Source organism: Xiphophorus maculatus, chromosome 4, assembly GCF_002775205.1.
Source record: "Xiphophorus maculatus strain JP 163 A chromosome 4, X_maculatus-5.0-male, whole genome shotgun sequence".
NCBI lineage: Eukaryota > Metazoa > Chordata > Actinopteri > Cyprinodontiformes > Poeciliidae > Xiphophorus > Xiphophorus maculatus.
Window position 1 is genome coordinate 19,440,846 of NC_036446.1, and position 26,934 is coordinate 19,467,779.

At 37.4% G+C, this 26,934-nt stretch overlaps 3 protein-coding genes across 6 annotated transcripts in view; 1 reads left to right on the forward strand and 2 right to left on the reverse strand.

Moving 5' to 3' along the window:
* The window catches only part of LOC102235996 (amyloid-beta A4 precursor protein-binding family A member 2-like), a 50,733-nt gene extending 36,967 nt beyond the window's left edge, over positions 1 to 13,766 (forward strand). Inside the window, exons 7-14 of one of the 2 annotated variants that reach the window (XM_005805586.2) lie at positions 88 to 123; positions 4,637 to 4,723; positions 6,108 to 6,293; positions 8,205 to 8,384; positions 11,151 to 11,363; positions 11,447 to 11,566; positions 11,783 to 11,923; positions 12,448 to 13,766. In XM_005805586.2, coding sequence (XP_005805643.1) covers positions 88 to 123; positions 4,637 to 4,723; positions 6,108 to 6,293; positions 8,205 to 8,384; positions 11,151 to 11,363; positions 11,447 to 11,566; positions 11,783 to 11,923; positions 12,448 to 12,519 — 1,035 coding nt within the window. In that variant the 3' untranslated portion in view covers positions 12,520 to 13,766. The remainder of the gene's footprint in view (positions 1 to 87; positions 124 to 4,636; positions 4,724 to 6,107; positions 6,294 to 8,204; positions 8,385 to 11,150; positions 11,364 to 11,446; positions 11,567 to 11,782; positions 11,924 to 12,447) is intronic. The other variant, XM_005805587.2, reaches the window with a different exon arrangement.
* Positions 11,846 to 19,280, reverse strand: sord (sorbitol dehydrogenase). 3 transcript variants are annotated; one of them, XM_023332041.1, is made up of 9 exons: positions 19,135 to 19,280; positions 19,013 to 19,046; positions 18,478 to 18,642; positions 18,068 to 18,227; positions 17,825 to 17,943; positions 16,745 to 16,810; positions 16,477 to 16,655; positions 15,973 to 16,094; positions 11,846 to 11,929 (listed from the first exon to the last, which is right to left on the reverse strand). In XM_023332041.1, exons 1-9 carry the CDS (start codon positions 19,186 to 19,188, stop codon positions 11,896 to 11,898), a joined length of 933 nt encoding a protein of 310 aa, XP_023187809.1. In that variant the 5' UTR covers positions 19,189 to 19,280; the 3' UTR covers positions 11,846 to 11,895. The 3 variants fall into 3 exon arrangements, with proteins under 3 accessions (XP_023187809.1, XP_005805645.1, XP_023187808.1); XM_005805588.3 differs by lacking the exon at positions 11,846 to 11,929 and adding an exon at positions 15,587 to 15,840 and having other exon boundaries at positions 19,135 to 19,279; XM_023332040.1 differs by lacking the exons at positions 11,846 to 11,929; positions 16,745 to 16,810 and adding an exon at positions 15,587 to 15,840 and having other exon boundaries at positions 19,135 to 19,279.
* A 1,000-nt stretch (positions 19,281 to 20,280) lies between these two features.
* Positions 20,281 to 23,628, reverse strand: terb2 (telomere repeat binding bouquet formation protein 2). The gene is made up of 6 exons (XM_005805597.3): positions 23,348 to 23,628; positions 21,613 to 21,694; positions 21,378 to 21,517; positions 21,178 to 21,239; positions 21,030 to 21,094; positions 20,281 to 20,933 (listed from the first exon to the last, which is right to left on the reverse strand). The coding sequence occupies exons 1-6, from the start codon at positions 23,409 to 23,411 to the stop codon at positions 20,678 to 20,680; spliced, it is 669 nt and encodes a 222-aa protein (XP_005805654.1). The 5' UTR covers positions 23,412 to 23,628; the 3' UTR covers positions 20,281 to 20,677.
* Positions 23,629 to 26,934: the final 3,306 nt, after the last annotated feature.

Below are 26,934 nucleotides of genomic sequence, written 5' to 3' on the forward strand. Positions count from 1 at the left end.
CCTGTTCTCTGTGCTCCTGTTATCTGCTGACCTTGTCCCAACGCCTGCCTTCCTGCCTGCCTGCCTGCCTGCTTGCCTTCCTGCCAGAGGGTTCAGAAGGCTGCCAAAATCAAGAAAAAGGCGGTGTGTAATAAACAGAGCACAAGGAAGAGCCTCTGGTCACTCTCCTTCCACTCTCACCGTTTTTCTTTTACATTGCACTTTAGCTTGTCTGTGTGTCTCCTCTTTCACTTCTGTCTCACAGGCCTCATGAAATAAATTGTTGCACAGAGCTCAACAATTTTTGGCCAAGTTCACGTTTTTTCATTCATTCATTTATGCATTCAGCCGAGTGTAAAGGTGGTTTTGCGCTCCATTCTGGGATTTTTATAAAAACTTTGAAGCCTTTTCTGCTAAATATTTTTTTATCCAAACATTTATGAAATATTTTGATAAAGGTCTTCATTTTAATAATATAGTACAACTGCAGTGATGTGGGATTACATAGTATAAGAACTAGAACACAACTCTAAATGTTTGTCCTACTGCATATTTATATATTTATATATTTATATAGGAGGATCTTCAGAAACCAAACAGGCTTTGTGATGTTGCTTTGGAAATTTGCTGGGATTGACTAGATTTTTCTCTCTAGTGTAATATTTTCTGAAGCTCTGGCTACAGCACAAGTTATAAGCAGGGTTGATACACACCTTGTCCAGAAGTTCATTTTTACCTTTTTTTAGTCCACAATCTGTCTTTCCGCAGTGCATCAAGCTTCAGCAGAAAACAATTTACTCATCCCCTCAGCTTCAACATGAACTTTTTTTAAAATGTTGACAGGTCAGATAGTTATGTGAAGAAGCTGAGGCCTTGTCCAGGGATTACACATCCTTTTTATTGTACCAAATCTGCAAGGCAACAATGTTATCAAAACATGCATAAAAGTACTAAACAGTAATTTACATATGTTTAACCCTCTTGTTATGTTCGTTTCTAGGGTACAGCAATAATGTTTGTGGGTCAGTTTGACCAGTGGAGTGTTTAATCATGCAATATTGTCAGAAAGAAACCAAAAAAGTCCTCCAAAATATTTTTGTATCTGATTATTAACTTCAATACTAAGCATTTCAGTCAATATTTGTGCAATGATGGTTTTTTATTTCTCAAAAATTAAGTATCAATAACAACAACTTACTCATTTATTCATTTGGACATAAAAAATGGAATTTATATTTTTTATGTCCACTGAAAAAAACCTACAAACAAAAAAACAATGATTTCTTTGAAATGTATCTTTTGTAAATTTTTTTATATTACACTTTTTTTTTTCAATGGGTGATCTAATTGAACTTGAGACACGTATACAAATTGACCCGCTGATTAAAATCAAGATAAATGAGTCATGCAGAGAGTATTTATGTTTCCCTCCACTTCTGCTGAGTGTCACTCAGTATGAGAGGGGTTTGTCCACAGGAACAGGAAAGATTCCTGTCAAAAGTTGTATGACCACCTGCTTTCTCGCAGTTTCCTAGTGAAGTAAAGTGAATAGTGAGAAAGTAGTCTTGTGTGTGTCGGGGTGTGCATGTGTGTGTGTTCTGGCGAACTGCTAGGTAGCCACTCCCCTCTGCTGCACGTTTCTGCGGCTTCTCTCCTGGTTAGTGATGAGAACCAGGTGGACTCAATCTCCTAGCAATCAGAGTGCAGGTACTTTTGGTGTGACTGACCTGTCACTCCTGTTTGAAGAAGTGCCACAGCATGAGAAGCAAACAGTGCTGGTAGCACATAAATTCAGAACTGTGCAAAAGTTTTCTACAAACTCACAATGCGGTTGCTTATTTCCTGAATATCATTGGAGCAGCACATGGACTCTGATTGATTATTGTACTGAACAGTTTTAATATTCAAATCAAATCAAGTGGGTAATAAAAAAAATTAAAAATACACTTGGTGTTTATTGTTTATGGTAGAAAGTGAAAATGAATAAATGTTGAATAGAATTTTGACTAAAAATATTTTTAACAAAATGTTGATAAATATGCTAATTTATTTATTGGTGTGGAATTTTACTATAAAATATTTGCTATGTATTATACTTTTGGAATACCGTATTTTCCGCATTATATGGCGCACCACATTATAAGGCGCACCTTCAATGAATGGCCTATTTTAAAACTTTTTTCATATATAAGGCGCACCGCATTATAAGGCGCATGGAATAGATGCTACAGTAGAAGCTGGGGTTACGTTATGCATCCATTAGATGAAACTGCGCTAAAGGGAATGTCAACAAAACAGTCAGATAGGTCAGTCAAACTTTATTAATAGATTACAAACCAGCTTCTGAAAACTCTGTTCATTCCCAAAATGAATAAACAGCTGTTGCTTCCTCCACTTCCGCACCATTGATTCGTTCATGTTAAATTCTCTGGCTGCTGCTCTATTCCCGTGTTCTACTGTGTGACTGATCACCTTGAGCTTAAACTCTGCGTTGTAAGCGTGTCTCTTAATAGGAACCATTTTGGGGTCTTTACACAAAACCCAGCGTGCACCGCGCGCTTCTCCTTCTACGGGGAGAAATGAAGTCGGCGGCTGCTTTCCCCCGTTTCTTCTTCTACGGGGGAAAATGAAGTCGGCGGCTGCTTACCGTATTTGCGAGACCTGTTGTGGCTCAATATTGGTCCATATATAAGGCGCACCGGATTATAAGGCGCACTGTCGGCTTTTGAGAAAATTGAAGGTTTTTTTATATATATATATAGGCCTTATAGTGCGGAAAATACGGTAATTGGTTTAAAGGGATGGAAATCTGTTTGATTATTTCACAATGTATTTATCTTGTTAATTTCAAAATGTATTAGATGTGTTTCTGTTTCTTTTGAGGTTTTTCACCTATGTGGCTGGAAGGCTAAAAACTATGGTGACCATCATACAAAAATAAAGATGGATCAGCTAAATTGAAGGCGATTTGAGTGAAATCCAGTTAAGTTTCATAGTAGAGACTATCCCTTTCAAGTGGGGAATCGCACAGTAAACCAAACTTGACAATGTGTGTGGTGTGTGTGTGTGTGTGTGTGTGTGTGTGGTGAAATATGGTTCATAGCTGCAGGGAAACGTATAGAATTGGACATTTTTAAAATCTTTTTTAACCTTCAGCTTGACTGCCGGGTCAAATTGACCGGAACAGTATCTATGTAAAAAGTAGACACAGAGGGGGTTACAAATGTGTAAAATGAATAACTTTTCAATTTATATGTAGAGTGCACCTATTAAGACAAATAGAAAAAGTTTCATGCAAAAAAAAAAAATACTTCCAACTATTTAAAAAAAAAAAAAGTCAACTTTAAAACGGGTCAATTTGACCCGCAACATAAGGAGGTTTAAAGTTAATAAAGTTACAACAAAAGGGAACTAAAAGGGCAGTTCACTTCTATAAATAAAAAATAAAAAAGCTCTCCTTGGTTTGAAATGTTATTATTGAAAATCTAGTAATATCTAATAAAATCTAATATTTTAGAAAACTATATATACAGGTAAAAGATTATGCAAGACAATTCATAAAACAAAGTGAAATAAATCAAGCATGGTAAACAGAGGCTAAGTAAATAAGCCTTTTGTTTTGCTGGGGAAAATATATTTGTTTTTGACAAATTGTGATTGACTACATGCTCATTCCTACAAAATAAATTTAGGATTCAGCAACTTGAACGGGGTGTTCATGCCTCAAATTTTTAATCCTGATCTGTAAATGTCCACATGTGTTCAGTGAAAATGTCACGGAAAGCTGAGTAGAAAGACCTTTGAAAATCTTTTGTTGAGCAACCCACAGCCTGGAGGAAAATGATTTATACTTTTGTAATAATAATAACCCCCTGTAGATACTGCATATGATCCAAAGAACATGTTGGTTTTCAGTCTCCTCTAAGAAACAGTCCTAATAATTCAATTAAGATCAAATAAGACCTGAGTTGTTTCTATACTCTTATTCAGATTTGCAAGCTCTCTATGTGCAAGCACAACCCACTTTTCCTAAAATAAAAGCATCCTAAAGAATGAGGTTACATTTAAAAGATGATTTCCCAACACCTGTTTGTAACTTTTTCTAATCTGTCCTAGTTTGTGTCCACTTTTCTTTACTTAGAGAGGATAAAAAGAAATAAAGTGGTATTGAGAGGCCGCTGTCTCAAACAAACGGCTTACCATTTTTAACCTGAATGCCTAAACTTTCCTGACATTTGCTTTATTTCTTTATCACTCTTGGCTGATTTCAAATGCAAAATACAGTCGTAATTAAACCAAAGCAAATATAATTTTATTAGTCTGCAGCTCACAGTGATTAGAGGAAAATGTACGCCGGCTTGTTCTGCTCTCACTGGTGTAACAGCCAGCTGGTGAGGGCTTAGTGTTAAGCTGTTTCTAGTTTCCGCTCCAGTTTGCCTTGCTGGTGCCAGGACAGATGATCTGAGTGGACATCACTGCCAAAACGCTTCCCTCTTTATCGTCACTTGCACATCACCTTTACACTCATAAACCTGTCCATCTGACAAGCAGCTCTCCAACTGGACTCGGCACCAAACATGCATGCAGACACAAACGGGTGTCCACAAACATCTGAAACATTTCAAATCACAACTCTTATTTTTGTATATTCCTCTAGAACGCTGATGGAGATGCTCAGACGCTGACAGAGGTCGATCTGTTTATCTCTACCCAGAGAATCAAAGTGCTCAATGCAGACACACAAGTAAGTACTCCTGTTAAATAAAAGCAGTTTTTTTTCTTAGTCAGTTTCACATTGATAAATAAGGGAGGAGATGCTGGGATGCACAGAAGTTGAAATAGTTGGAGCTTAGCCACTGCTGCCAGCTGCAACTTATGAAACCACGGCTTTCATTTGTCTAATCTCAAGACGTCACATTGAGATTTCCCTTTTGAAATCGTGTGCAAACATCTGTTGAGTGTACCTTTTTTGTGATATTCAAATAAATCAGTGTGTGGGAAAATAAAAGTTACATTTGTTCTCCATATTCCTTATCTCAGTTGTTCCTAAAAATATTTTTCCACTCACGTAAGACACTTTGCACAATATTTTTTAGAATTATATGGAAACAGCAAATGATTCATTTGCGGTGCATCAACCTTTTCCTTGGTTTGGCTGACAGATTTTAAGTGTGGGCAGGCTCCCAGTAAAAAACAAAAACAGAAAATAACGTGCTGCAATGCGGTTTCTGTCTTCTTCCCTTTCCTATCTGTTTGCCTCTGGTTCTGGCACTTCTGCGAAATCAATTCAGTCCAAAAATGTACTTATGTTCTGCAGTTGCAAGCTTTATGTACCCTGCCTGGGTGGCTCCTGATTTGGGTTCATTATTAGAACAAGTCCAAAAGGGGGCTGGAAAAACAGCATGCGTTAGATTTATATAATAAAACTGTCACAGAGTTAATGAAATGAAGAAAACTGCAAAGAACTTCAGCATGTTATTATAAACCATGAACAATTAAAAGCTCCTCTGAATAAACACACATTATTTGAAGTCTGCTTCTTCTCCAAATTGCTATTACATTAAAATTTAATGCCTCATGCAATCTGCTTTACCACACAAGGCTATTATTAGGCTGGGTAAACAAATATCATTACACTATTAGAATAGGCCTGAGTTTTTTGTTTGGTTTTGTGGATGTAATATAAGCTGAACCAGATCTGCAGATAATCTAATTTAAAGCAGATTGTAATTGAGTTGTAATCTGTTTATACAGCTTTATGAAAATCAAAAGAAGACATATTTGAATCCTGTTGTCACTTATTTTTTCTCATGAATGATGCAGCTTCAAGGAAAATCTATTAATATAATGTAATAATAATAATCATATTTCTTCATAGGGCATACTGTATATTTTAGTAACAACTTGAACAGTTGTTACATGCACTGAAGTGCATGTAAGCAATCTTAATTAGACACAAATGAATTACAAATGCATTTTCAACAAGGAACAACAATGCTAGGAACAATAATTGTCCTTAGCATTATGCATTTATTTAAATTCAGTATTAGCTCTCTGTTACTTTAATATTCAGGGCAAAGTTTGCAAATTGAGTCTGATTTGTGATGTTTGGGTTCCTGTGCCCACAGGAAACAATGATGGACAACGCACTGCGCACCATCTCCTACATTGCTGACATCGGGAACATCGTGGTGCTGATGGCAAGGCGGCGGATGCCTCGAACAGCCTCACAGGACTGTATCGAGACGACACCTGGAGCGCCTGAGGCAAAGAAGCAGTACAAGATGATATGTCATGTCTTTGAATCTGAGGATGTAAGTGACTAAAAAACAAAAATCTGTCCAGATTTGGGGAAACGTTAGTCTTTCCCAGGCAGTTCCTTTAAGTGTTATGTTTCTTTTACTCCAGGACGCCACTTACATCATATTCAAATGGATTTTGCTGGGGTTTTGCTTCAAGACATGATTTGGCTTCTTTAGCCTGAATACAGCAAATGCTATCACATTTCACTGTCAGCAGTTTAAAAACGTCTCTGTGCACCTCACAATAACTGATCAGAGGAGCCCACTGATTTGCATTAATAGGAACTAGCTGGGCACTTTTGAATTCTTTTAATTTATTTATTTTCACCCCATGGTGCTGCCGCATGCCTCGTTGAAGCAGTTTCAGGAAGACTTGGCAACAGGAACAATGTTGCACCGAGGAGCCAGCAGCTCAGTTTTCACTGCCAAGTGGTATAAAGGCTGGACTCCAATCTGTCCCCTCTTCTTCTAATTTTGCTGCCAGAGTTTTAATGGAAGTAATCAGCCACTCATCCATCAGTTTAGAAACTGTTTCTGCTGTTGTGGCTTCACTGGCTGCAGGCACCATTTCCTGTTTGGGACTTTTTATCTTGTTTTCTTGGGTAAAATTAATTCACTGAAGCAGCTTGGAACCTCACAGAATCTCCATTTGGTTTCTATCTGCAAACCTAAAGGAGGCCTTGTGCTGTTTTCTTGCACACTTAAAAAATAGTTCATGTGTTAGCCAGTTTAGCTAATCAAATATCCCACTCAGCTCTTTGAATCTTCTCTCCTACAATTTTTAAGTTTTAGATTACCTGCAAAATTAAATGTTGTGTATATGGAGAGAGAGATAGAAAGTGTGTGTAGTATATATAATTACACTCAATAATTTATAAAGATTGCTTGTACAAAAGAGTATGTAACATCTAGCCTGCGTGCACACAGCTGTCTAAAAGTCAATAATAAAAGTACATTTAAAATCAGTCCTAACATGAACAGGAAGCCAGTGAGTGGCTCCATGTCAGGGTTAGGAGTTTGCCCCGCAATTGGTGAGTTGCCAGTTTGATTCCCGCTTTGCCCGCCCCTGTTGTTGTGTCCTTAGGCAAGACACTTCACCCAACTGTCCTACTGGTGTCGGTCAGAGGGCTGATGGCGCAATATGGCGGCCTCAGTTCTGTCAGACTGACGAGCAGCTGTGGCTAAACCACTAACTTGTCATCATGAGTGTGTGAATGTGTGCGTGAAAGGAAACGACTGATTTCATTTGAGAACACTCTGAGGGTTGAAAATCGCTATACAAGTCTGATGTCATTTCATTTCATGAATTAAGATTAGCTGTATCCACTGATAAGGCAGGCTTTGTTTATATGAACAAATTGGACAAAAGACTATTATGATACTGATGAATTCATAACTCAGGGGAAATTGAGGTTTTGTGGTAAAAATAAGGAATGCTTGATTCAAGAATTTGCTTTTTGAAGCAAAGAGAACAAAGAAAAAAAGGTTTGGATTTAATCCTTGCAATGTGTGTTGAATTCAAGGTGAAACATGAAGATGAGGTGACTGGCTGCGTCTGTCTCGTTTGAATAACGTTTGATGGGATGTTATTGTAAATCATTTGATAATTTTAAAGAAGGTCAACTTTAAGTGCATTCAATTTTCCTCAGCGTTGTTTTGCTTAACTGAGTCTCCTTCTAAATAAGGAACATTTATGAGTAAATGTCACAACTCTATGAGAACAAATAGCTTTGGACAGTAAAAATCAATTCATTTTATGTGTAAACATATTCTTGGCACACCCAAGGGCCACTTTTGTCACTGGATGCTTTTATGCTTGTTGACGAACTATTTTTTATGTGCAATGCAGTGTGAAAAAAAGAAAGAACAAAAAAAAAAGCCAGAGTTTTAAATAATGATTTTGTTTTGGCTGTGTGTCACCAGGCTCAGCTCATTGCTCAGTCTATTGGTCAGGCATTCAGTGTGGCCTACCAGGAGTTTTTGAGAGCCAACGGCATCAACCCAGAGGACCTGAGTCAGAAGGAGTACAGTGACATCATCAACACACAGGAAATGTACAATGATGACCTCATTCACTTCTCCAACTCTGAAAACTGCAAGGAGGTCGGTCGGCGCGAAAGACGTCCTTTTTTCTCTGCAGGTGTTTTTATCTATCAGTGCAGGAAACAGAAACAACAGAGAAATGCCTTGAGATTTTACAAAGTGCAGCACAAGTCCCACTCGTGCTGCAGGGCCATTGGAGGAACACAGCACTGTTGTAGCTGTTAACTAATTTGACAGATAAAGAGGCAAATGTTACAGTAAAATCTACTTGGAGCATGGCAGCTCTTTCTGCTGAAGCATTTCCTCCTCTGTGTCCTGGAGGCTGAAGTTGATTTAGAAGCCATGGAAAATTTCCCCTGAAGGCAGCATTGGCACACATCCTATATTCGAAGCAAATGAGTAATTTGCAATGATGGGGAAACTGGGATTTATTGAAGAAGTGTAGCTTTGTAGCCCTCCTAAATATGCCAAGAATAATTTATTGTCTCAGAGCTTCATGTTCATGCCGGTAGTTTCTGACAGTCAAAACACTGAACAGGAAACAGCAGAGAGAGAGCAGAACAAAGGAAAGATTGGTAGACATGACATGTTTGACTAATTTAAAAAATACAAAAAGCATGATTTTATTTAATCTTACCTGTATTCTCTTCATAATACTTGTATATAGCAGCTTGATGTAAACAAACATCTGTACAAGGCTTCTGCAAGAACCTCAAAATTGAAATTGTTTTAATTAGTTAGTTTTAATATTGCATTTTTTTCATAAACAGGGGTAACAAGAAAAGCTAAAAAAGCTAAATGAGATTTTTTTAAAATAAGTCAAACTATAAATGCAGTGAAATATTGATAGAGATGATTAACTTATAAATAATAACTATGTTAACAAATATATTAATCAATGCTATTAGGATGACTTCATAAGAAAATGTAACAGGATAGTCTCCAAATAAATATTAAAAAGCTGCTAACTTACTCTGAGGGGTAAGGGAATATGTTTTATTTTGCAAATGGTTTTTTGTATAACAACATGAGGGAATTTAATTTTCCAGGAGCTTCACATATTACATACTCTTGGAAGTGATTTGTGAAGGATGACGATGCTTCCAAAATGAAACAATAAATAATAATCTAAGATCAGGAACACAGACTTTAATAAAGCAGAGGTTCTAACTGGCTTGCAACCAGCAACTAAATACATCGGAGAGGGTAGGTGTGAATAGATGGCAGAAGAATAAGAAAATAAGAGCCAGAACTGACATATGATTGAAGCTAAAAGAAAATCTGGACAAATTCCAGCAAATTAAAGAACATGATATTAACATAGTGACTGTGGTTTTTACTCTGAAACCGCCACTTCAAGGTTAAGCAGTGGCCCAACTGCAGACCCAGGATGCATAGAGGGTTAGCCATGACCAGGTCTCAAGTTCATTACTGTGTTTTTCTGGTCACTGTAGACCATGAATACACCACAAAAGCTTTTGGCGATGCTCTGATCCAGTTAATTAATCAAAACAGTTTGCTGCCTGTCAATTTTGTTAAAATCCGTTACATATTTACTGCCTCATAAATCCCACCAGCTATCAGGTGCCACTGTTATGAAATAATCCATCTTATTCACCTCACTTATCAGTAATGCTATGTGGTGTTAGATTTGTGTATTCAAATGCTACAACATCGAAGCATTCAAAATCATGTTTCTGCATTTTACCACAAACAAACAATTATCCTCTTTCAAAGGCTGAACAATAAGCTGTACAGTAAATTAATTTTCATTATGTTATAGATTAAGTACCCTAGAGATATATTATGTAATTTAAGCAAATAAATAAAAAATACTAAATTACTAAAACTCTGAGTAATTATCTGTAGTTTCAATAAGGTTTAATAAATCTCCTGATAGCTTGTTTGGGATGTGTATCCACTGCATGGGAGTAGGATGAAATGACTTCGATAGTTTTAAGATAATGGCAACACCATATTGTTTAACTGGTTAACACCTAAAACTCTCCAAATACTGTATATGCATTTGATAATATTAATCTTTTATCATAGACATATTCAAATCTAAAGGGGGCTTCAATTCTGCGCTGGGGATAAGTGTAAACATGCTAAATCAATCTAAACATGAAACTCTGGACAAAGTTATAAATCTTTTTCTCCAATTTCTACTTATATTTTCATGTGCAGTAAACTTCAAAATGCCTTTTTGCATTTATATGTTGGTGTTTTGGCTCAAGGGTCAGAAGAGAGAATCCATTTCTAAATAAATCCTCTCAGACAGCAGCTTCCAGCACAATATAAACTAATCCAACAAGTTTAGGAGATTGAGGTACATCGCTACAGTAATGTAACATTTCTATAAATCCAATGTGTAGGGCACTGATTTGGAACCTGACCAGCAACAGTCTTATGTAACCAGAGATATTAATCCTCTGCAGAGTAAAGAGTATTGCTAAATCGCTGTTTTATCATTTCAGCTCGGAGCTTTGTTGTTTTGCCAAAAGTCCCAGCTCTAATTCCTGAAAGTGAGCTTGGAAATATCAATTGTCTGTTGATGTGTACATTAATGAGTTCTTCTCACATTTTTACATAATTTGTTGGTAAATGACGTGAAGCTGTGATAGCTCCTGCAAATTTCTGAAGATGAGAAAAAAAAAAACCAGCAGGCAATTATCTTACTTTTAATGAGTCTGTGATCAGATATACAATTTAACATAAGTTGCTCAATATTCTCTGCGAGCTTCTGTGATGTAGTTTTAATTGGCAGAGATACGTTTCTGCTCCCAATGAAGCCTGAAATTTTACCAAAGAGGTGTCTTTCCACAGCTGGTGTTGGAGAAGAGTAAAGGGGAGATCTTGGGTGTGGTGATCGTGGAGTCCGGCTGGGGCTCCATTCTGCCAACTGTTATCCTGGCCAACATGATGAACGGCGGTCCAGCGGCTCGCTCTGGCAAGCTCAGCATCGGAGACCAAATCATGTCCATCAACAACACCAGCCTCGTGGGGCTGCCACTCGCCACCTGCCAGGGAATCATTAAGGTGCAAGGCACTTCTTACTTTGTCTTAAATAAACTTTCAAGAAGATAAATAAGCATTAATTTCTGTGTGTTTCTTGGGTAAAGGGCTTAAAGAACCAGGTCCAGGTGAAAATGAACATTGTCAGCTGCCCTCCGGTTACCACGGTTCTCATCAAGAGACCCGACTTGAAGTATCAGCTGGGTTTCAGCGTCCAGAATGGCATAGTGAGTTTTCACAATGTTTACACATTTTTGTATTATATCCCTGCATAGAACATGCTTACATTGAGTGCACTGTAAACAGATGTATCTGCTAATTATCTCACTTTTCGTATTTGATACATTGTAGAAACACACCCGGTTTTGCAATTGCTCTGTTTCTGCCTCATGCGACTGCATTTTACTTACGACGAATTTTCGTGCGTGCGCTCTGTCCTGAAGATATGCAGCCTGATGCGGGGAGGCATCGCTGAGCGAGGCGGGGTCCGTGTGGGTCACAGGATTATAGAGATCAACGGCCAGAGTGTGGTGGCCACGGCACACGAGAAGATTGTTCAGGCGCTCTCCAACTCAGTTGGCGAGGTTAAACTGATGCACAAACACAAACACATGTAGAAAAGGATTATAACTTCCACGTGCAGTTTTAGCTCAGCTGCTGCTGTATAGTGGAAGATCATTTTCAGGAGAATATCCTGTAGTAAGGGAGAGTATACAAGATATGCTCTTATTTAATATAGAGGGCCAAAAAGGGCCACAGTTTCTAAATGAACAATTTGCTAAATGTATTCTTATTCTTCTACAAAAGGATAAAGTGTTTCATACGTGTTTGTACTTCGGTTTTGATTTGCTACTATTTTTATCATTTCTTTATTATCGTATATGAATGTACATCACAGAAGATTACTTTACACCACTGATTGTCAGTGGAGACACAAAACTACAATACCTGCTGGGTATGAACAGTTAGTACAAAACGCATTGTGGTAAATGGCTCCACTTTGTATCTAAACTACAAATGTACAAAATGGAGGGACGAAATGATTAGCATGTAGCAAAAACATATTGCTGTTGGTCCAAACTCATTGCTGTTTGCCTTATCCCTCTAGATCCACATGAAGACGATGCCGGCGGCCATGTTCAGGCTTCTAACAGGACAGGAGACGCCCATGTACATATGAGCAGCTGAGATTCATCTCCACGAAGGACAGGAAGACGTTCATTTATCTTGCAGCGAAAACTACTAGCAGATTAGCCACCAGGAGGACGATCACGCCTCCCCACTGATTCCTTTTTCCCAAATCTTGAACTGTTTGGGCTTAAGACGTCAATTCTTTGTCATTTCTCACTTGTCTGTGATTAACATGCAACTGCTATTTAACTACAGATTTTCTCATCCTTCTGATCAGCTGAAGAGGAAGCATGTGTGTGTGTGTGTTTATTTATTTGTCCTGTTTGGGATTCTTTCTTGTCCTTCCAGTGAAACAGTGTGGACAGAGTTACTGCTTGAATGTGCCACAGTTTATTTTTTTAAATTCATATAATGCAATATACTCATCCTAAACTTTTTGTGTATGGTTCCGCTGATAATTTATTTCCCATGTAAATACACAATTTGCTAATTTTGCGAGGGAAGGCGGCTGCCGTGGCGACAGCGGAGCCCGCATCTGCACTGTAAATATTTCCTCAGACGGAGGCAGACCACAATGGTGGCAAAGGCACAAATACATTTGAGATATCATATTAGTTTCCAGTGAAAAGGGTGAGGATTTATGTGTTTGAATATGCCGAGCTAATGTACTGTACATGTGAATCAAACCAATGCTCCCAGCAGAGGTTTATGGGAGAAACGCCATATCCTAAGTTCAAGGCAATACACAAAATTCAACCTCGAAAAAACAAACAAGTCTTTTTTAAACTACATGTACATTTCACCAACAAAAGAGTTTGAAACCGCATCCATTTTGCTTTTGATATGAGGTCACATGTACGAATGATGTTTTGTTTGCCCGCTCACCTCCTGTATGCTCATCTTTGGAGTTCTGACTGAAGCTCATGCTTACTAATGAGTGGACCTTGAATGTAAATGTGTTATGTGAGCTGTCTCATTGCCATCCGCAGTATTAGAATGTCTGTACATAAAAATAAAAATTGTCTAGTGTCGTGCTCACGTTAAGGAACAAAACACACAAGTCTCTGCAAACATCCACCAGACTTTACGTTGGACTCCAGGCTTCAGGGGAAACAAAGCGAAACAGAGAGACGTGAATCACATGCTGACAGGAAAAAAAGCTCTTGCCATGGACTAACGGTTTATCAACGCATTGTAGTAAATTTGATCCGTCTGACATTATCTGTGTGCATGCCTCGTAAAAGTAGTTTCTCATGTCATTGTGGCAAAACAATAAAATACTGAGCTAAACCTGGATTTATTCATTTATTTATTTTATTGAATGAAATGCACTAAAGATTTCATTATTTTTAATTGTTATAATAATTAAATGATAACAATTGATGCTGCCAATAAACAACATACCTACAGATTCCAACAACATTTAATAGAATTAATAAAATGTGCCACTCAGTCAAGATCTTGAGGAAAGTTGTAACCAAATCCTTCTAAAATTAAATAAAAATAACCCTAGCAAGTAGTTTTGATATGTTAGAAGAGGGAAAAAATGTAATTCCAAACATATTGGCTTCCATTTGTGTTGGTAATATATTTCTGTTAAATTGACTGGGCAAGATATGAACCTAATTTATTACTAAACTGATTTCCATCAGAATATTTTACAAAGCAGAAAAATGTAGGAAGAACTTCATGGACAACAAAAAAGGAAAGCTTAGAAAATTATAAAGTAGACCATGTTAAATAATAATAATTAATAGTGATAACTTAATATACAGTGAATCTTTAAAATGCAAAGATATTAAGGTGAAGAGAAACACCTGAATAGAAAGACATAATTCTGGGCTTTAACCTTCTGCTGAGTATCTATAGTTAAGATGTCGTCATTTAATTTAAACAAGAATGTTTCTTTTGACTGGAAGTAATATCAAAGACTCCAAACCAAACATACATTTTAAGTGAATGAAAATATTTTTACATCTAAATTTTGGGCTTCACTGTATATGAAAAGAAAGGACAAGGATGTATAGCTGGAAAAAGGATATCTGAAAACTATTAACAATACAGTTGCTGCAAAGTGAGAATAAAAACTATGTGTATTAATACATGTTAAAAATAATATTACCACCACATTTGGGTCTGAACTGGCAAACTGGAATTAAAAAGAGGGAAAAGGCCCATAATTTTTTTTTATCAAGTCTCAGAATTGTGGATGGATAATTTACACATTCTGTTTTGCTTCTTGATTCCCACCCATCTTCAAATGTTGACTCTGGCGAATTACATGTGCTCAAGTAAATAAGAGAAGTCTATATTGAGTCTGTGTGTATGTTGAACTGTCCATGAGTGCAAGCTTTTATTTACCGTTTGCCAACTAGTTCCCTAAACACTGCAAAGTAATCATTTCTATGGTGAGTTTGTTTATAGAGCCTTGGAGCTTCAAACAAAAGAAGGTAAGAAAAGTTGAGAAAATAAAAATATTTTACCAATTTTTTTAAAATGTATAGGATCAATGAAATGAGATAGTCCTTCCATAAAAGTTACTTGTAGGTGTCTTTATTTTATAATTTTCTAGTCCTAAAACACTTGCATTTTCTTTTTAAAGTATCTTGCATCTTCAAATGATAAACGTTGTACTTTTTTGTTGTACATATAAAAGCCCAGGCACTGCAAAAGAGCATCACAAATGCTGTTTATGTTCAAACTTTTTGCCTTGACTACTTAAAAAAAAAACCCAGATATTCTTGTATCATTAACACGTTCCTGCTGCTCTAAATTCACAGATTTATTACAATTAGCAACTGGCACTTCCTGGTATTATTGTTGTCTAATCATTATTTTCTAAGCCTGTAGTGCCCCCTAATGTCGAAACATTAGTAGTACATGTATTTCACAGAAAAAAAAGAGATCTTTTTTATCTTACATTTATTTTTTTTAAAAAAAAAAGGTTATTATTCTACAATAGCATATTACATTTTGTAAATCATACCTATGTAGATGCAGCTGTCAGAGGCCTGAGCAACTATAATTAACCAGCACCATCTAGAGATAAACATCTGATAAACAGCTTCCAGCTGTCGTTCACGGTGCTGCGATTAATGCTTCCTTCTTTAAAGTTGTTTTGTTATCTTTCTGAGGCCAGAGTCCTCTTTGTGCCTGTCATGCTCAGTCGATCTCAGCAGAATGCTTCGCCGAAAGGGGGCCGGTTCAAGGGTTCTGGTCGTTTTTGTCACACTTTAACATGACCTTTATCCCAAGACCCTGATGTGTGGTCTCGAAGGCCTGCACTGCCTGCTCCAGTGGAAAGCGGTGGGTCACAAGGGGCTTCACATTCACTTTGCCTGATGACAACATGGCGATAGCCATCGGCCAACTGCAACAAAACCACATGAATGTTTGTTTCTCTCTGACTCCAGCTAATAATCTTGGAGCAAAGGTGGAGCAATTCTTTCTGCACTATACATTAATATTTACAGGAGCGGAGAAGCAGTAAATATTTTCTCACGTGTTGCAGTAGCGGAAGACTCCTCTGATGTCCACTTCTCTCACAGCAGCATTGACCAGGGGAACGGTAGTCATCGCAGCACCAAGGCCCACCAGCATCACCACACCGCCTGAACATGTTGCCTAACAGGAAGTTGAATTGAATTATTTTATGAACCTAATGACATCAAAGTTATGTGGTGTTTGTAGCTCAAACTTGAGCAGATAAAAGCAGACAATAGACAGAGAGGAAGGCATTTCATATCATGGTTGGCTGAGATTTAACATTTTAACTTTCAAAGGGTGACAGAAATGCCAACTTTCCGAGTTAATTTCAATCTTACGTTAAATGTTTTAGTTCTAATATGAAATTAAACTAGAATAAGGTCTCCACAACACAAGTAGGTCAAATGAAATCTTATCACTTGGTCCATGTCAGATAGTGATAAGAAAGTTTGCACTATTTTTGTTCTCCCTTCAGACATGATTGTGTTGTTATAACTTATGATTCCACAGGGTTATTTACATAAAGGGCAGTTTGGATGCAGCTCTCCACTCCAGTGCATTCAATGGTAATTTGAGGCTGGGCTCCCAGGATTTCCTCGACTTTCTTTGCCAGCTGCTGCGCTCCATCGTCCTTCTTCACTGTCAGCTGGAAGTCTGCACCTAGCTCCTTGGCCACGCCCAGGCGCTCTGCAAACAGATCTAAACACAGCTGTGGGTGTTCAAAAGCAATTCTGAGGATTTTTACCATTTCTTCTGAAATTTACTGCGTCCATTTGGGTTGTTGTTACCAGTGATGATGACTTTTGAGGCCCCCATTGCCTTGGCTACAATCAAGCTAACCAATCCAATGGGTCCTATAGGAAAGGAGACATATTGATGCTGCCAAGTTAACTTTTAACTTAAAATATGTCTAAATGTTTATGAGCTTTATTTTACAAGATAGCATCAAGTACAGTTACAAACCAGATTTTATATGCAGCATATAAAAGGTGTATGACCTTTTCTTGTTCCACTTACAAAATAAATGAGACTAAACCTTTCCTTCTTAGGTTAGTTAGGATTGCTAAAATTATTCCTGTTGCTAAATGCCACAATAACAACAGGAATATTTAAGTATTCTGACACTTTCCTCAAAATCAGAAGTTCAAATAAACAAAGATTTCTGTACTTCTAAACAATTTTGGAAATCAAAAATGATGATGTCATTTTATTGTGGGTTTCCAGTTTGTAAATGTAAAAAAATTGTTTACTGGACATGTGTAACCTGCAGAAGCCTGGTTCCTCTTTTGGTACAATATCCAGATGCCTGAATGTACTACATTCGTCTGTTCAAAAAATGATATACAAGTATAAACATTACTGGGATGTCCAGCCATCGAAGGAGACAGATTCAGCCAAATCTCCGTATAACTATTAAAAAGAGCTTGTGAAAGGATACCCAAAATGAAAGACCTCGTTTTACCATATTCTAAGAAGATGTATGTAAATGTCTGAATCTGAAGAAGTTTAAAAAAAATTTCAAAAAAATATGCCATTCATTATTTTCGCATTTATCATATAGGAAAGGGTTAGTCTGATTTAATGCCAGACGAGAAGGGAAAAGAGTTATATATTTTTTTATGTAATGTATTTTATTATCTAGTTTCTTTAATATTGAAGAAAAAGCCCCTTGCAGTATTTTAAGGTTCAACAATATTTACTTCTCCTAACTTTTGTTGTGTCATCTGGGTGTGCTAATAAGACTCCTAACCTGAAAAGGCACGATGGGACGGTCAGTTTGCATCATTCGCAACATTCCACTGCAGTTTCTCATCGGTGGAATTTTGCTACAAAAGTTTGCAATAATAATGGTTCATGCTCAATTTCACCTGCACCACAGATGAGTACGGTGCTGCCGAGGGTGACGCCGGCCCGGCGACAGGCATGAATCCCCACAGAGAGAGGTTCGATGAGCGCCCCCTCCTCAAATGTGACGTTATCAGGCAACCTGTGCAAGACACACAGAAACAGATAAGCCTGAAAGCATATGCAGAGATTAGGCAACAGAGTCAGCTACTGATCAGTTAGGAGGTAGTCTTTGATGCAAGGTTTTGTAATGAAAAAGCAAATACTTGTAGCAGAAGTTGGCGTTGTGTGTGTAATATCTGCACAAGTTTCCATGGTCAGGCGGCGTGGCACAGAAGAAGATGGTGGGGGACAAGTTATACTGTCCTCTTTTGAAGAACTCATCCATGTCGCGGGGCACACCAGGCTCAATGGCCACCCTGTCACCTGGAAAGTTACAATTTCACTTGCCATGTAGCTATCAATATGTGAATTGATGAGTACAGTAAAAGATAAACCTTCTGTTTGAAGTGCAGTAAAAATTTTACAGATTGTTAGAAGGATTATAAATATATATCTTTAAAAAGCGTAAATTTAAGGTGTAGTGTTAAATAGAAATGTAGAATAGGTTTAATTTGGTGGGCAAACAGTGCCTTTATATCATGTGGCTCATGGCTTGACATTAATGTAGTTTCACCTGGTTTAAGGTGTGAGACTGCTGATCCCACCTTCACCACTCGCCCTGCAGCTTCGTGGCCCAGCACCATTGGTTTTTTCAGCACAAAGTCCCCAATCTGGCCATGCTGCCAGTAGTGCACGTCCGATCCACAGATTCCCACTGAGTGCATCTGGAGCAACACCTCTAAACACCAAATAAGACAAAAAGGACTAAGAGGACACACGCTATTTCTTTCTCACTAATTTGATACCAGATCTCTTAGTGGCTTTAAATCTATTTTTGACTTTTCAATATTGTTTTTTTTTTTGGGCCAGACTTTCAACTTATAAAGCAGGAATTTATTACATCAAACCTTGGAACAATTTCAAAGATCTGTGATTAAGCAGCTCAAAATATGTCCATAAACAGAGTAAATTAAGCTTTTCAGGGAGCATTAAGGGATTTCATTATTCAACATTAGCTTGACTATTGCATTGGATTAAGTCACTGCTTATTACATATAAATATGTGTAATAACGGCAAAGTGCATCTGAGAACATGTGCACTTGTTTACCATTAGGTCCTGGCTCGGAAATCGGACGGTGTTCCTGTTAAAGACACAACAATCTGTAATTTATTTTTCGCACAATTTGCAACTGTAAAGCTTTTGGTAAAAGTTTGCGTCCGGTTTCTTACAATCCTGAGGTCTCCCTTAGCATACAACACCGCGGACAAGTTTTCCTCAGCCATGACAGACAGAGAGGGCGGAAAAAGAAGCCGAGAGTCCAAAGAACTGAGCAACCTGTGCTCTGCTCGCCAGAGTTATGGTACAAATGGGTCAGGCAACTGGAAGCGGGCCGGAACCATAACAAAGCATTGGATTGGTCGAAAAACCTTGGAATGAACCATTTGCACGGGAACCGGGGTGGACAAGGTAGTCGCTACCAAGACATTTTCTTCTTAAAATCTTAAAATATTTCACATATTAAAACATGTGTAAATATTTTTGATTTTGTATAAATACATTAGTATTAGTGGTTAACTAAATCCATGCCATTAAAGCGATGTTATTTTATTAGCTACCTACGTCAGCACCCCGTCAACTCCAATCATGAAACTCGAGTCCATCAGCAGGAAATAAATCAGCACGATTTTTTGTTTGTTTGTTTTTGATGCTCCCCCCGCTAGATATTAAAATATGGGCTTATTTCTTTATTCGTTTTATAATAACTATAATGCCTTAATGTTTACAAGATCCGTCCCCGTTGCTCAGCAACGCAGCCATAAAGATGACGCGTGCCACTAGAGCTGAATTAAGATGGTTCAAATGTTTTACAGTTAGTCCGAGGTGAGCAAACTTTTTACTTTACGAATATCACTACTCCAAGAAATTACTAAAATAAAACAAGTATTCTGTAGAAAAGGCTACATAATTGTGTAACTATTCTTAGCATCTGATTTAAAATTTGGAGATGTCATCAAACAGATAATAACCGCAAAACAACAAATTTAGGCAAAAGAAATAGAACAGTAGACAATGTGTATATTGTTAGGACAGCATTCTAGCGACTGTATGCTTTTCGCAGTATCTTTCTTTTACCTCCAAATGGTACAACAGGCTCAGTAGATAAGAAAATAACGTGAGAACAACAAAGCTGGTGCACAAACAACAAACTCCACTGTAACATGCAGTGCTGTGTCTGGTGTATTTTTGGTCAAAATATGTTTGTTCATTTTGTGAAGTTATTAAAGATGGATAGAGTATCCAGACATTTTACGTAAATGAGAGTAGCAGTACTTAAAAATAATAGTATTCAAGTAGAAAAAAGCATCCACCTTTACTCTTTGTGCAAATACAAACATTTTCATGCAATGTTTGACAATACAGTATTTAGTATCACCATTAAGTTATAGTTTACATTAAATCTGTGGGCTTCAGCTAAACATTTTAAGGAAACATAAAAACATAAACCATAAATAGGATTAAGCAAATACTTGCAGGATATATATGTTGGTGTGCAATAACACTACAATGTTCCATATTTTATTCCAAATACAGAAAAAACAAATATATCTGCATCAACTCTTTCATTGAAAAACCAGAGGTACAAATTATGTGGCAGCCTTCAGGTTACAAACTGAAATTAAACACAGACAAATTAAAGATGCTATTATATACCAGAAATACAAAATGAGACTGCCATTGTTTCTGTAATTATTATTATTTTTTCCCCCTTTTTTAGTGTGTCTTGGCATACTTTTGCCCCAAACAAAGGCAGGCTTTACACTTTGAACATCTGAAAACCCCAGGATGCACATCATGCAGATCGCCGGAATATTTCGGAAGGTTCTCTATGCTGATGTACCCTGCAGGGACAGAGCAGTCTGTCTGCATGTTAAACAGTTTACCCGGGGCCTCACAACTAACTGAGCTTCTTAAATGGTCACATAGGTGACCTTCGCCCTCTGATGAGTCTATGTCTGATTCCTCAGATCTGTCAACAAAGCAGAGAGAAGTCGATTTATTTTACCAGTTAAAGATCAAAAATGGTAAAATCACAATTTTATTAAAATCAAAATGTTAAACTTGCATGCTTTCTCTTGCGTCTTGCTCACTGTGAGGGACATCTGGTAGGCAGAAAGACTTTTGTTCATCCTGTGAAACAAGGAGGGGAACCGAGATGACCTACTTCCAACATGATCTACCCCTTTTTAATTCTGGTTGGCCGGTTTAGTTACCTGCGCAATGGTTTCTTCATCCTCATGTTCCCAAATCAACCTACCAACCACTTCTCTCACCTCTTGAATCACAAAAGAAACAGAATGAGTTATAAATAAAACGTTTAGCCCTTTGGGTATGATTGAAAATAGCTACTTTTGATTTTTACAGCAAACACTAGGTTCTTCTATGTTAAAAAAGAAGAGAAACAATGTGTCACCATCCTGCACAGAAGCTGGAGACAGCACATAATGGCCGATGCACACTGACTTCACACTTTGCCGCTTTTCACAGGTGGACAGGAACAAGCTGTGGAAAACAGTGACCTTGTTCGATATGTAATCGTTGCTCTCAAATATCCTGAAAAAAATATATATATTTCCAGCGTTAACACGATTGTGGAAATTTACAAATGGACGCCCAGGACAATAGATTGTATTTGTCTTCTTACTCACCTCAGCGTGTCGGGACATGTTGCATCGTCACTGAAGAGGTAGTCTGCCTGCCTCCAATCTATGATGGTCCCACCTTCCGCCACTGCAAGAAATATAAGATTTAAAGAAATCAGTCAGCCATAATTTTCAACTGTTAACCTATGCACTGTAGATACAGCCACAAAATAAGTTGCAGATCGACCAGACTAGGTATTCCATCAACTATATGTATTCCTTCTTAGAGTTCTTCAGAGTGTAGGGTTTGGACAGGGACGTGGATGAAAATGGCACAGAAGGATTTTCCCATTTAGATAAATGATGCTGCAGGCTTATTATTCAGAGACAATAATCTTGAAACCTTCAACCAGTCATGTAATTGCAATGTCATTTCTACATAGTATTCTTAATTGTACTCTTCCAAAAAAAAAAAGAAGACTTTAACCGTTCTAAGCTTTATAGAGGTTTAGTTGAGCTATTTTAATTATATTTGAAGAGTCAGAGGTTAATATCAGCTGGTTGGTCACACGACTTCAACCAGTTGTATTTCTCTTTCCGAAGTCAGACGTTTTGAAAAACGCAAAGAAACAGATTTGTTCTTCAACATGATTATCTCTTATGATTCAGCTAATGTCACTAAAGACTAACATTTGTTGAATGTTAATTCCATCTACAATTTTATCCTTGTGTTAGCAATATTGATGGATGAAATGCATAAAGCAGACTGGGACAAACACACAAAGTATTCCTGACTTCCAGGTGGAAGATCTGTGATTGTCAGTTTTTTTTGTTTTTTTTTAAGTAAAGCACAACAAAGCTTATTGTATGGCCTGTTTATGTTATTTAAAAGTTGCGTTAGTTAGATTGGTTAGATGTCTCTCTGTCAAGTCTGTATGGAGGACTGTTTTGGTATCCACTACATAGAGATATGATGGGAAACAGCAGCAGTCAACGCCTCTCATTTATAATGTTTCAGCTTTAAAATGACAGCAGGTGACTTCATGTCTTCAGCACCTGTCCTGCCTGCACGTCCAGGGCTGCGTCTTCTTCTTGTTACTGAAGCAACAGTGTGACTTTCCAGCAGATGAGCCGGTGTTGACGTGTGAAGCCTGACTTCACAGCCTGTGAATGCTGAAGGAGGTGAAGAAGTTGTCCAAGCCATCAGAGCAGCTCAATGTCTTTACAGGACAGGACGGTGGGTAGTTTGACTTATAGTCTTTGTCATGATGCCTTTCCGGATTAAACCAAAACAGTGAAGAGGAAGACACTGCTTTGTAATTTTTCAATTCTTTCAGGCTTTTGGGGGGGAAAAACTATTGGAAAATACCCTTGTCTAAAATATGCTAACAGCTTGTATTACTGAGAGTTTAATTTTTGGTTATTCATGTTCAGATTTCTGTTGAAATGCTCCTTTTTGCCTATTTAAAATCGTATATTATGTATGTTATGTCTGCTTTTGTGAAGCTTGTAATGCAATCATTTCAAAAATAAACAAACAAAATTGACAACTGCACATTCCGCAATTCTAATCAGACAAAAACGCCAATTTTGATGTTAAGCTTTTAAAATAATGAGAAAGAAAATGTTTTAGAAATGATTTGGAAAACAGAAATAAATAACCCTTATTCCATTTTTGAGATGCTTTATTTTCCTCGTTAATATAAATAACAAGCTAAAGACGTACAAATATGAGAAGGTTTGCTGGCTTAACATCCTCAAGTGGATGTTAGTTGGAGAAAACTGAAAAGAGTTAACTTACTCCAAAAGTCAAGACGATCTTGCGGCACACTGCTCGAAAACCAGGCAGTCTTGCAGCGAAACATGGCTTCTCTTCCTTTAAAGATAATTCCTAAAAAGTTTTCTCGTGTAGTTTTGAAGCTCTAGTCAATTTGTAATGCCTGTCTTCATTCTCTAATCTCTTGATTCAGCTAGTGTCCAACGATAACTGAGCGCTAGCATCAAGCTATCTGCGGTTCGGCGCTGAACAGTGTTGCGTTCAGGTGCCTCGGGAAGAGTTCGGAAATGTCCCTTGTGAGGAGACCTTCAACGGCGGCTAGCTTTCGTTCTGCTATAAAATATATGATGTGCATATGAGTTTTCTATTGTAAAGTAAAATGATTGATCGTGGCAAAAGTTTAATCGATAAAAATTACGAATATGTTATTTTATTTTATTATTTTTTTAAATCATCATTCTAGTCGGCCTCAAATGTACAAATATTTGAGCCACTTGGTCCACTTTAGACCAAGTGGCGCTTTGGAGGAAGATCAAGAATATAGAGTTGAATGGTTTGACGTAGATTTATAATTATGACACCGAATATTTACATGCAAATCGAAACATAAATCATTAAAGACAGCATGGGTCAAAAACAAACCAAAATACAGAATAAATATGAACCAAATAGAAGGGAAAATTTGGTTAATCAACCAAATAAAATAAAATATGTCACAAAATTAAAGGAGAGGGAAAACAAAGCACACCCCGGTCTTTGTCCTAGTTGATAGAGGAAGGTGGGTTAGTTGGGTTCTCTTATAAAATTTTCCAGAACCCTACAGCATTTTTATAACACCTTCAAAATCATAACACAATAATAGAATAATTAGCACAGTGTGTTCATTATTTCCTCAAGCATTATCCTTGAATGCGCATGAAGTGAGATAAAAATGCCTCAGCACAAATCTGAATGCTTTTTAAGGAAGTATTATACTACCTCATACCAATTTTTTGAAAACTGGAAATGTGTCACTCATAATTTTATGTTTTTCCAAATGATCTCTTTGTTTCTTTATTACTTTAATAGCACTGTTAAGCACCAAATGGTTAATTTTGTGTTTTGATTTTAGACACTGCTGAGAGTGCCTTTTTGATATGGTTACAGCATGGTTCTCATCTTTTTATTCTGTTTTTTTTCCTCCTTTATTTTTTTTTTCTTTTGTGTGTCAATAGTAGTTTTTCATCACGAGATGGCACTGTTCGCAATGCCCGTCTTAGTTAACCAGCCAGCTTTGAACATGGCTTTTATCAGTGTTTTTTCACATTAATGGCAATGAATTATTAAAGATGGAAAGAAGATTAATTCAGTAATCTCCCTAATGCTGCATTAACTATATTAAGGCTTGAACATTTAAAAACACAGATGTTATTTAGGAGACATGCCATCCTGCAAGGGTTTCAAGGAATAATGTTTCTACAACATTTTGGAAGCACTGAAGCCTTTTGTTTGCTGTACTCCAGCAACAGAATAGGTAGTTTTCTTAACATTTAATGTTACTGGGTAGTAGCTAGATGAGCTGAGCACAGGTAAGTGAGCTGATAAGAGACAGATGGGAAACTAAGCTAAAGTTTTGTTTACGTAAAATAAAGGAAAAGCTGGAAAATCTAGGAAAAACTACAGACCACCATAAAATGGGCTAAATATTATGATAACACAAAAGTACAGCAGAGAGACTAACAAGAAAAATGCAACCAGTGGTGTCAGGACAAGCAAAGGTCTCTTTTAATCAACATTATCATTATTATCTTAGGTAAATTCTTTTTTTGTTGTTGTTGTTTAATTTTTATTATACTTGATTATGTAAACCTATTTCACATATTAAAAAGACAAGTAATCATCAGCACCACTGCTTTCTGGTCGGTGTCTTGTTTAGTGGAGTTGTCTGAAGGTTAGGCATGCATTGCATTAAAATAACTGCACCCACAAAAGATTTTGACAATAATGTGCAAGTTTGTCATGTAGCTTTGTATTTCACAAGAATCCAATCAGCACCACTGCCTTATAACTAGGCTGTGGTAGGCTGGTAGGCTGTTTGTCTGAACTTTGGCTGGATGGAGAGGATATCACTACTTTATCCACCGTAATTCTATATGACATAGATGCACAAAGACAAAGAATCTGCCAAAATCTGTAGATCACTGTGTTCTTCTTTGCAATGTTTTGCATGATGCCTGCAAAATATCAGTGCCTGAGATTTTCAACACCACACTCGGCGAAAACTCTGCTACCATGACAACAGTGAAGCCGCACCCAGATTGTCATGTCTCACCCTCCAACAGGGTCGTTTCAAATCAAAGAGGCGAGGGACGGGCTGGTGGTGCAGACACAGAGGTTTAATCTGGGTCACAGTTGCTCCTATCAGTGGGTGAAGCATTTATTGCTCTAATTTGACAATTGCGACTGCCTTCCCTGTCACGGGGTTTTGCCAGAATGATGCATCATACTAACAAAAAAACTCCTCCACACACACAATCCTGTGCGACCTTTAAAGTTGTACATACACTCTTGAAACTGGTCTATAAATTAATCAGTGCATTGATGTGAGATCGGCCTATGATGTATTTTACTTGATATCAGGGATTTTTCTTATAGCTTGTAACTTGTAATGATGCCTTTTTTCTGTTTTCTTATTTCTCCAAACAGTAAAATGGTGGATATTTGAGGCATCTTAGATATTCAGATAAGTTTGAAACAAATTTCTATTGACTGTATTATGTCATCTAGGTGTTTTAATATTCATCCTGATTGTCCGCTATTATACAACTATAAGCTAATAAACTAAACTCCTGTGTGAATTTGCTGTGATCCTTGATCTGTGGCTTATTAAAAATCATCATAAAGAAGATTTATTAATTTGCTGCACTCCTGATCAAACATTCATGATGCCACTGGGCATCTCTGGCTTTTTTTTTCTGTCATTCTAGCTTTTCCAGTGTTTCCAGTGTCTTTTGATGCCCAGAAATTATTCACGAGTTCTCAACTATAGGACATGTCCCCTTTTTTCTCCTTCTTTGCCTCTTGTGCTTATTTTGTCCTTTCAAGTTCTGTCCTGCTGGACAGAGAAAATGCCCCGCGGTGACAGAGCTGGCTGCCATTGGCTCATTCATCTCAGTTCTGTTCCAGGGATATTGTTTCATTGTGTGTTGGTCTCGATTATTTGAGAATGCTGCCATTTCTGCCCAGTTATTGGTGCTGCTAGAAAACTATATAGCTTTTAATTTTGGGTCCTGTTTTAGTTGTTTTCCATGTTAAATAACTATGAAATCTGTACATCACATCAAAAAAAATAAAAAAATAACATTAGCTAAGTAACATTTTTGAAGTCTCTTTCTCTCTTTCTGCCAGATGAGGAACAGCAGAGATGTTTGTCTGGAGTATCTGCTCCAAAGAGTTGTGCCTCAAGTAAACGATGTGTTCAGAAAAAATGAGCAGAGCTCTCAGGCAAATGCTTCTGGCTTTGAAATTGTGCGCACTTGCTTCCTCCAGATCTCCCTTGATATTCATTTGGTGCTACTCCATCAACAACGTGGAGCAGTAAATATTGCAGAATACACATCTCTGCGGAGGGT

Excerpts from the sequence above, each read along its gene's own strand:
- terb2 (XM_005805597.3), bottom strand. The coding sequence starts at position 23,411 with ATGTTTCGCTGCAAGACTGCCTGGTTTTCGAGCAGTGTGCCGCAAGAT. Across the intron at positions 21,695-23,347 it reads AGATCGTCTTGACTTTTGGA|TGGCGGAAGGTGGGACCATC; the intron begins GTAAGTTAACTC and ends TATTTCTTGCAG. Across the intron at positions 20,934-21,029 it reads CAAGACGCAAGAGAAAGCAT|ATCTGAGGAATCAGACATAG; the intron begins GCAAGTTTAACA and ends CTTTGTTGACAG.
- sord (XM_005805588.3), bottom strand. The coding sequence starts at position 19,188 with ATGGCTGAGGAAAACTTGTCCGCGGTGTTGTATGCTAAGGGAGACCTC. Across the intron at positions 19,047-19,134 it reads CTAAGGGAGACCTCAGGATT|GAACACCGTCCGATTTCCGA; the intron begins GTAAGAAACCGG and ends TGTCTTTAACAG. Across the intron at positions 16,095-16,476 it reads GCATCCAAACTGCCCTTTAT|GCAACATGTTCAGGCGGTGT; the intron begins GTAAATAACCCT and ends ACTTCCTGTTAG.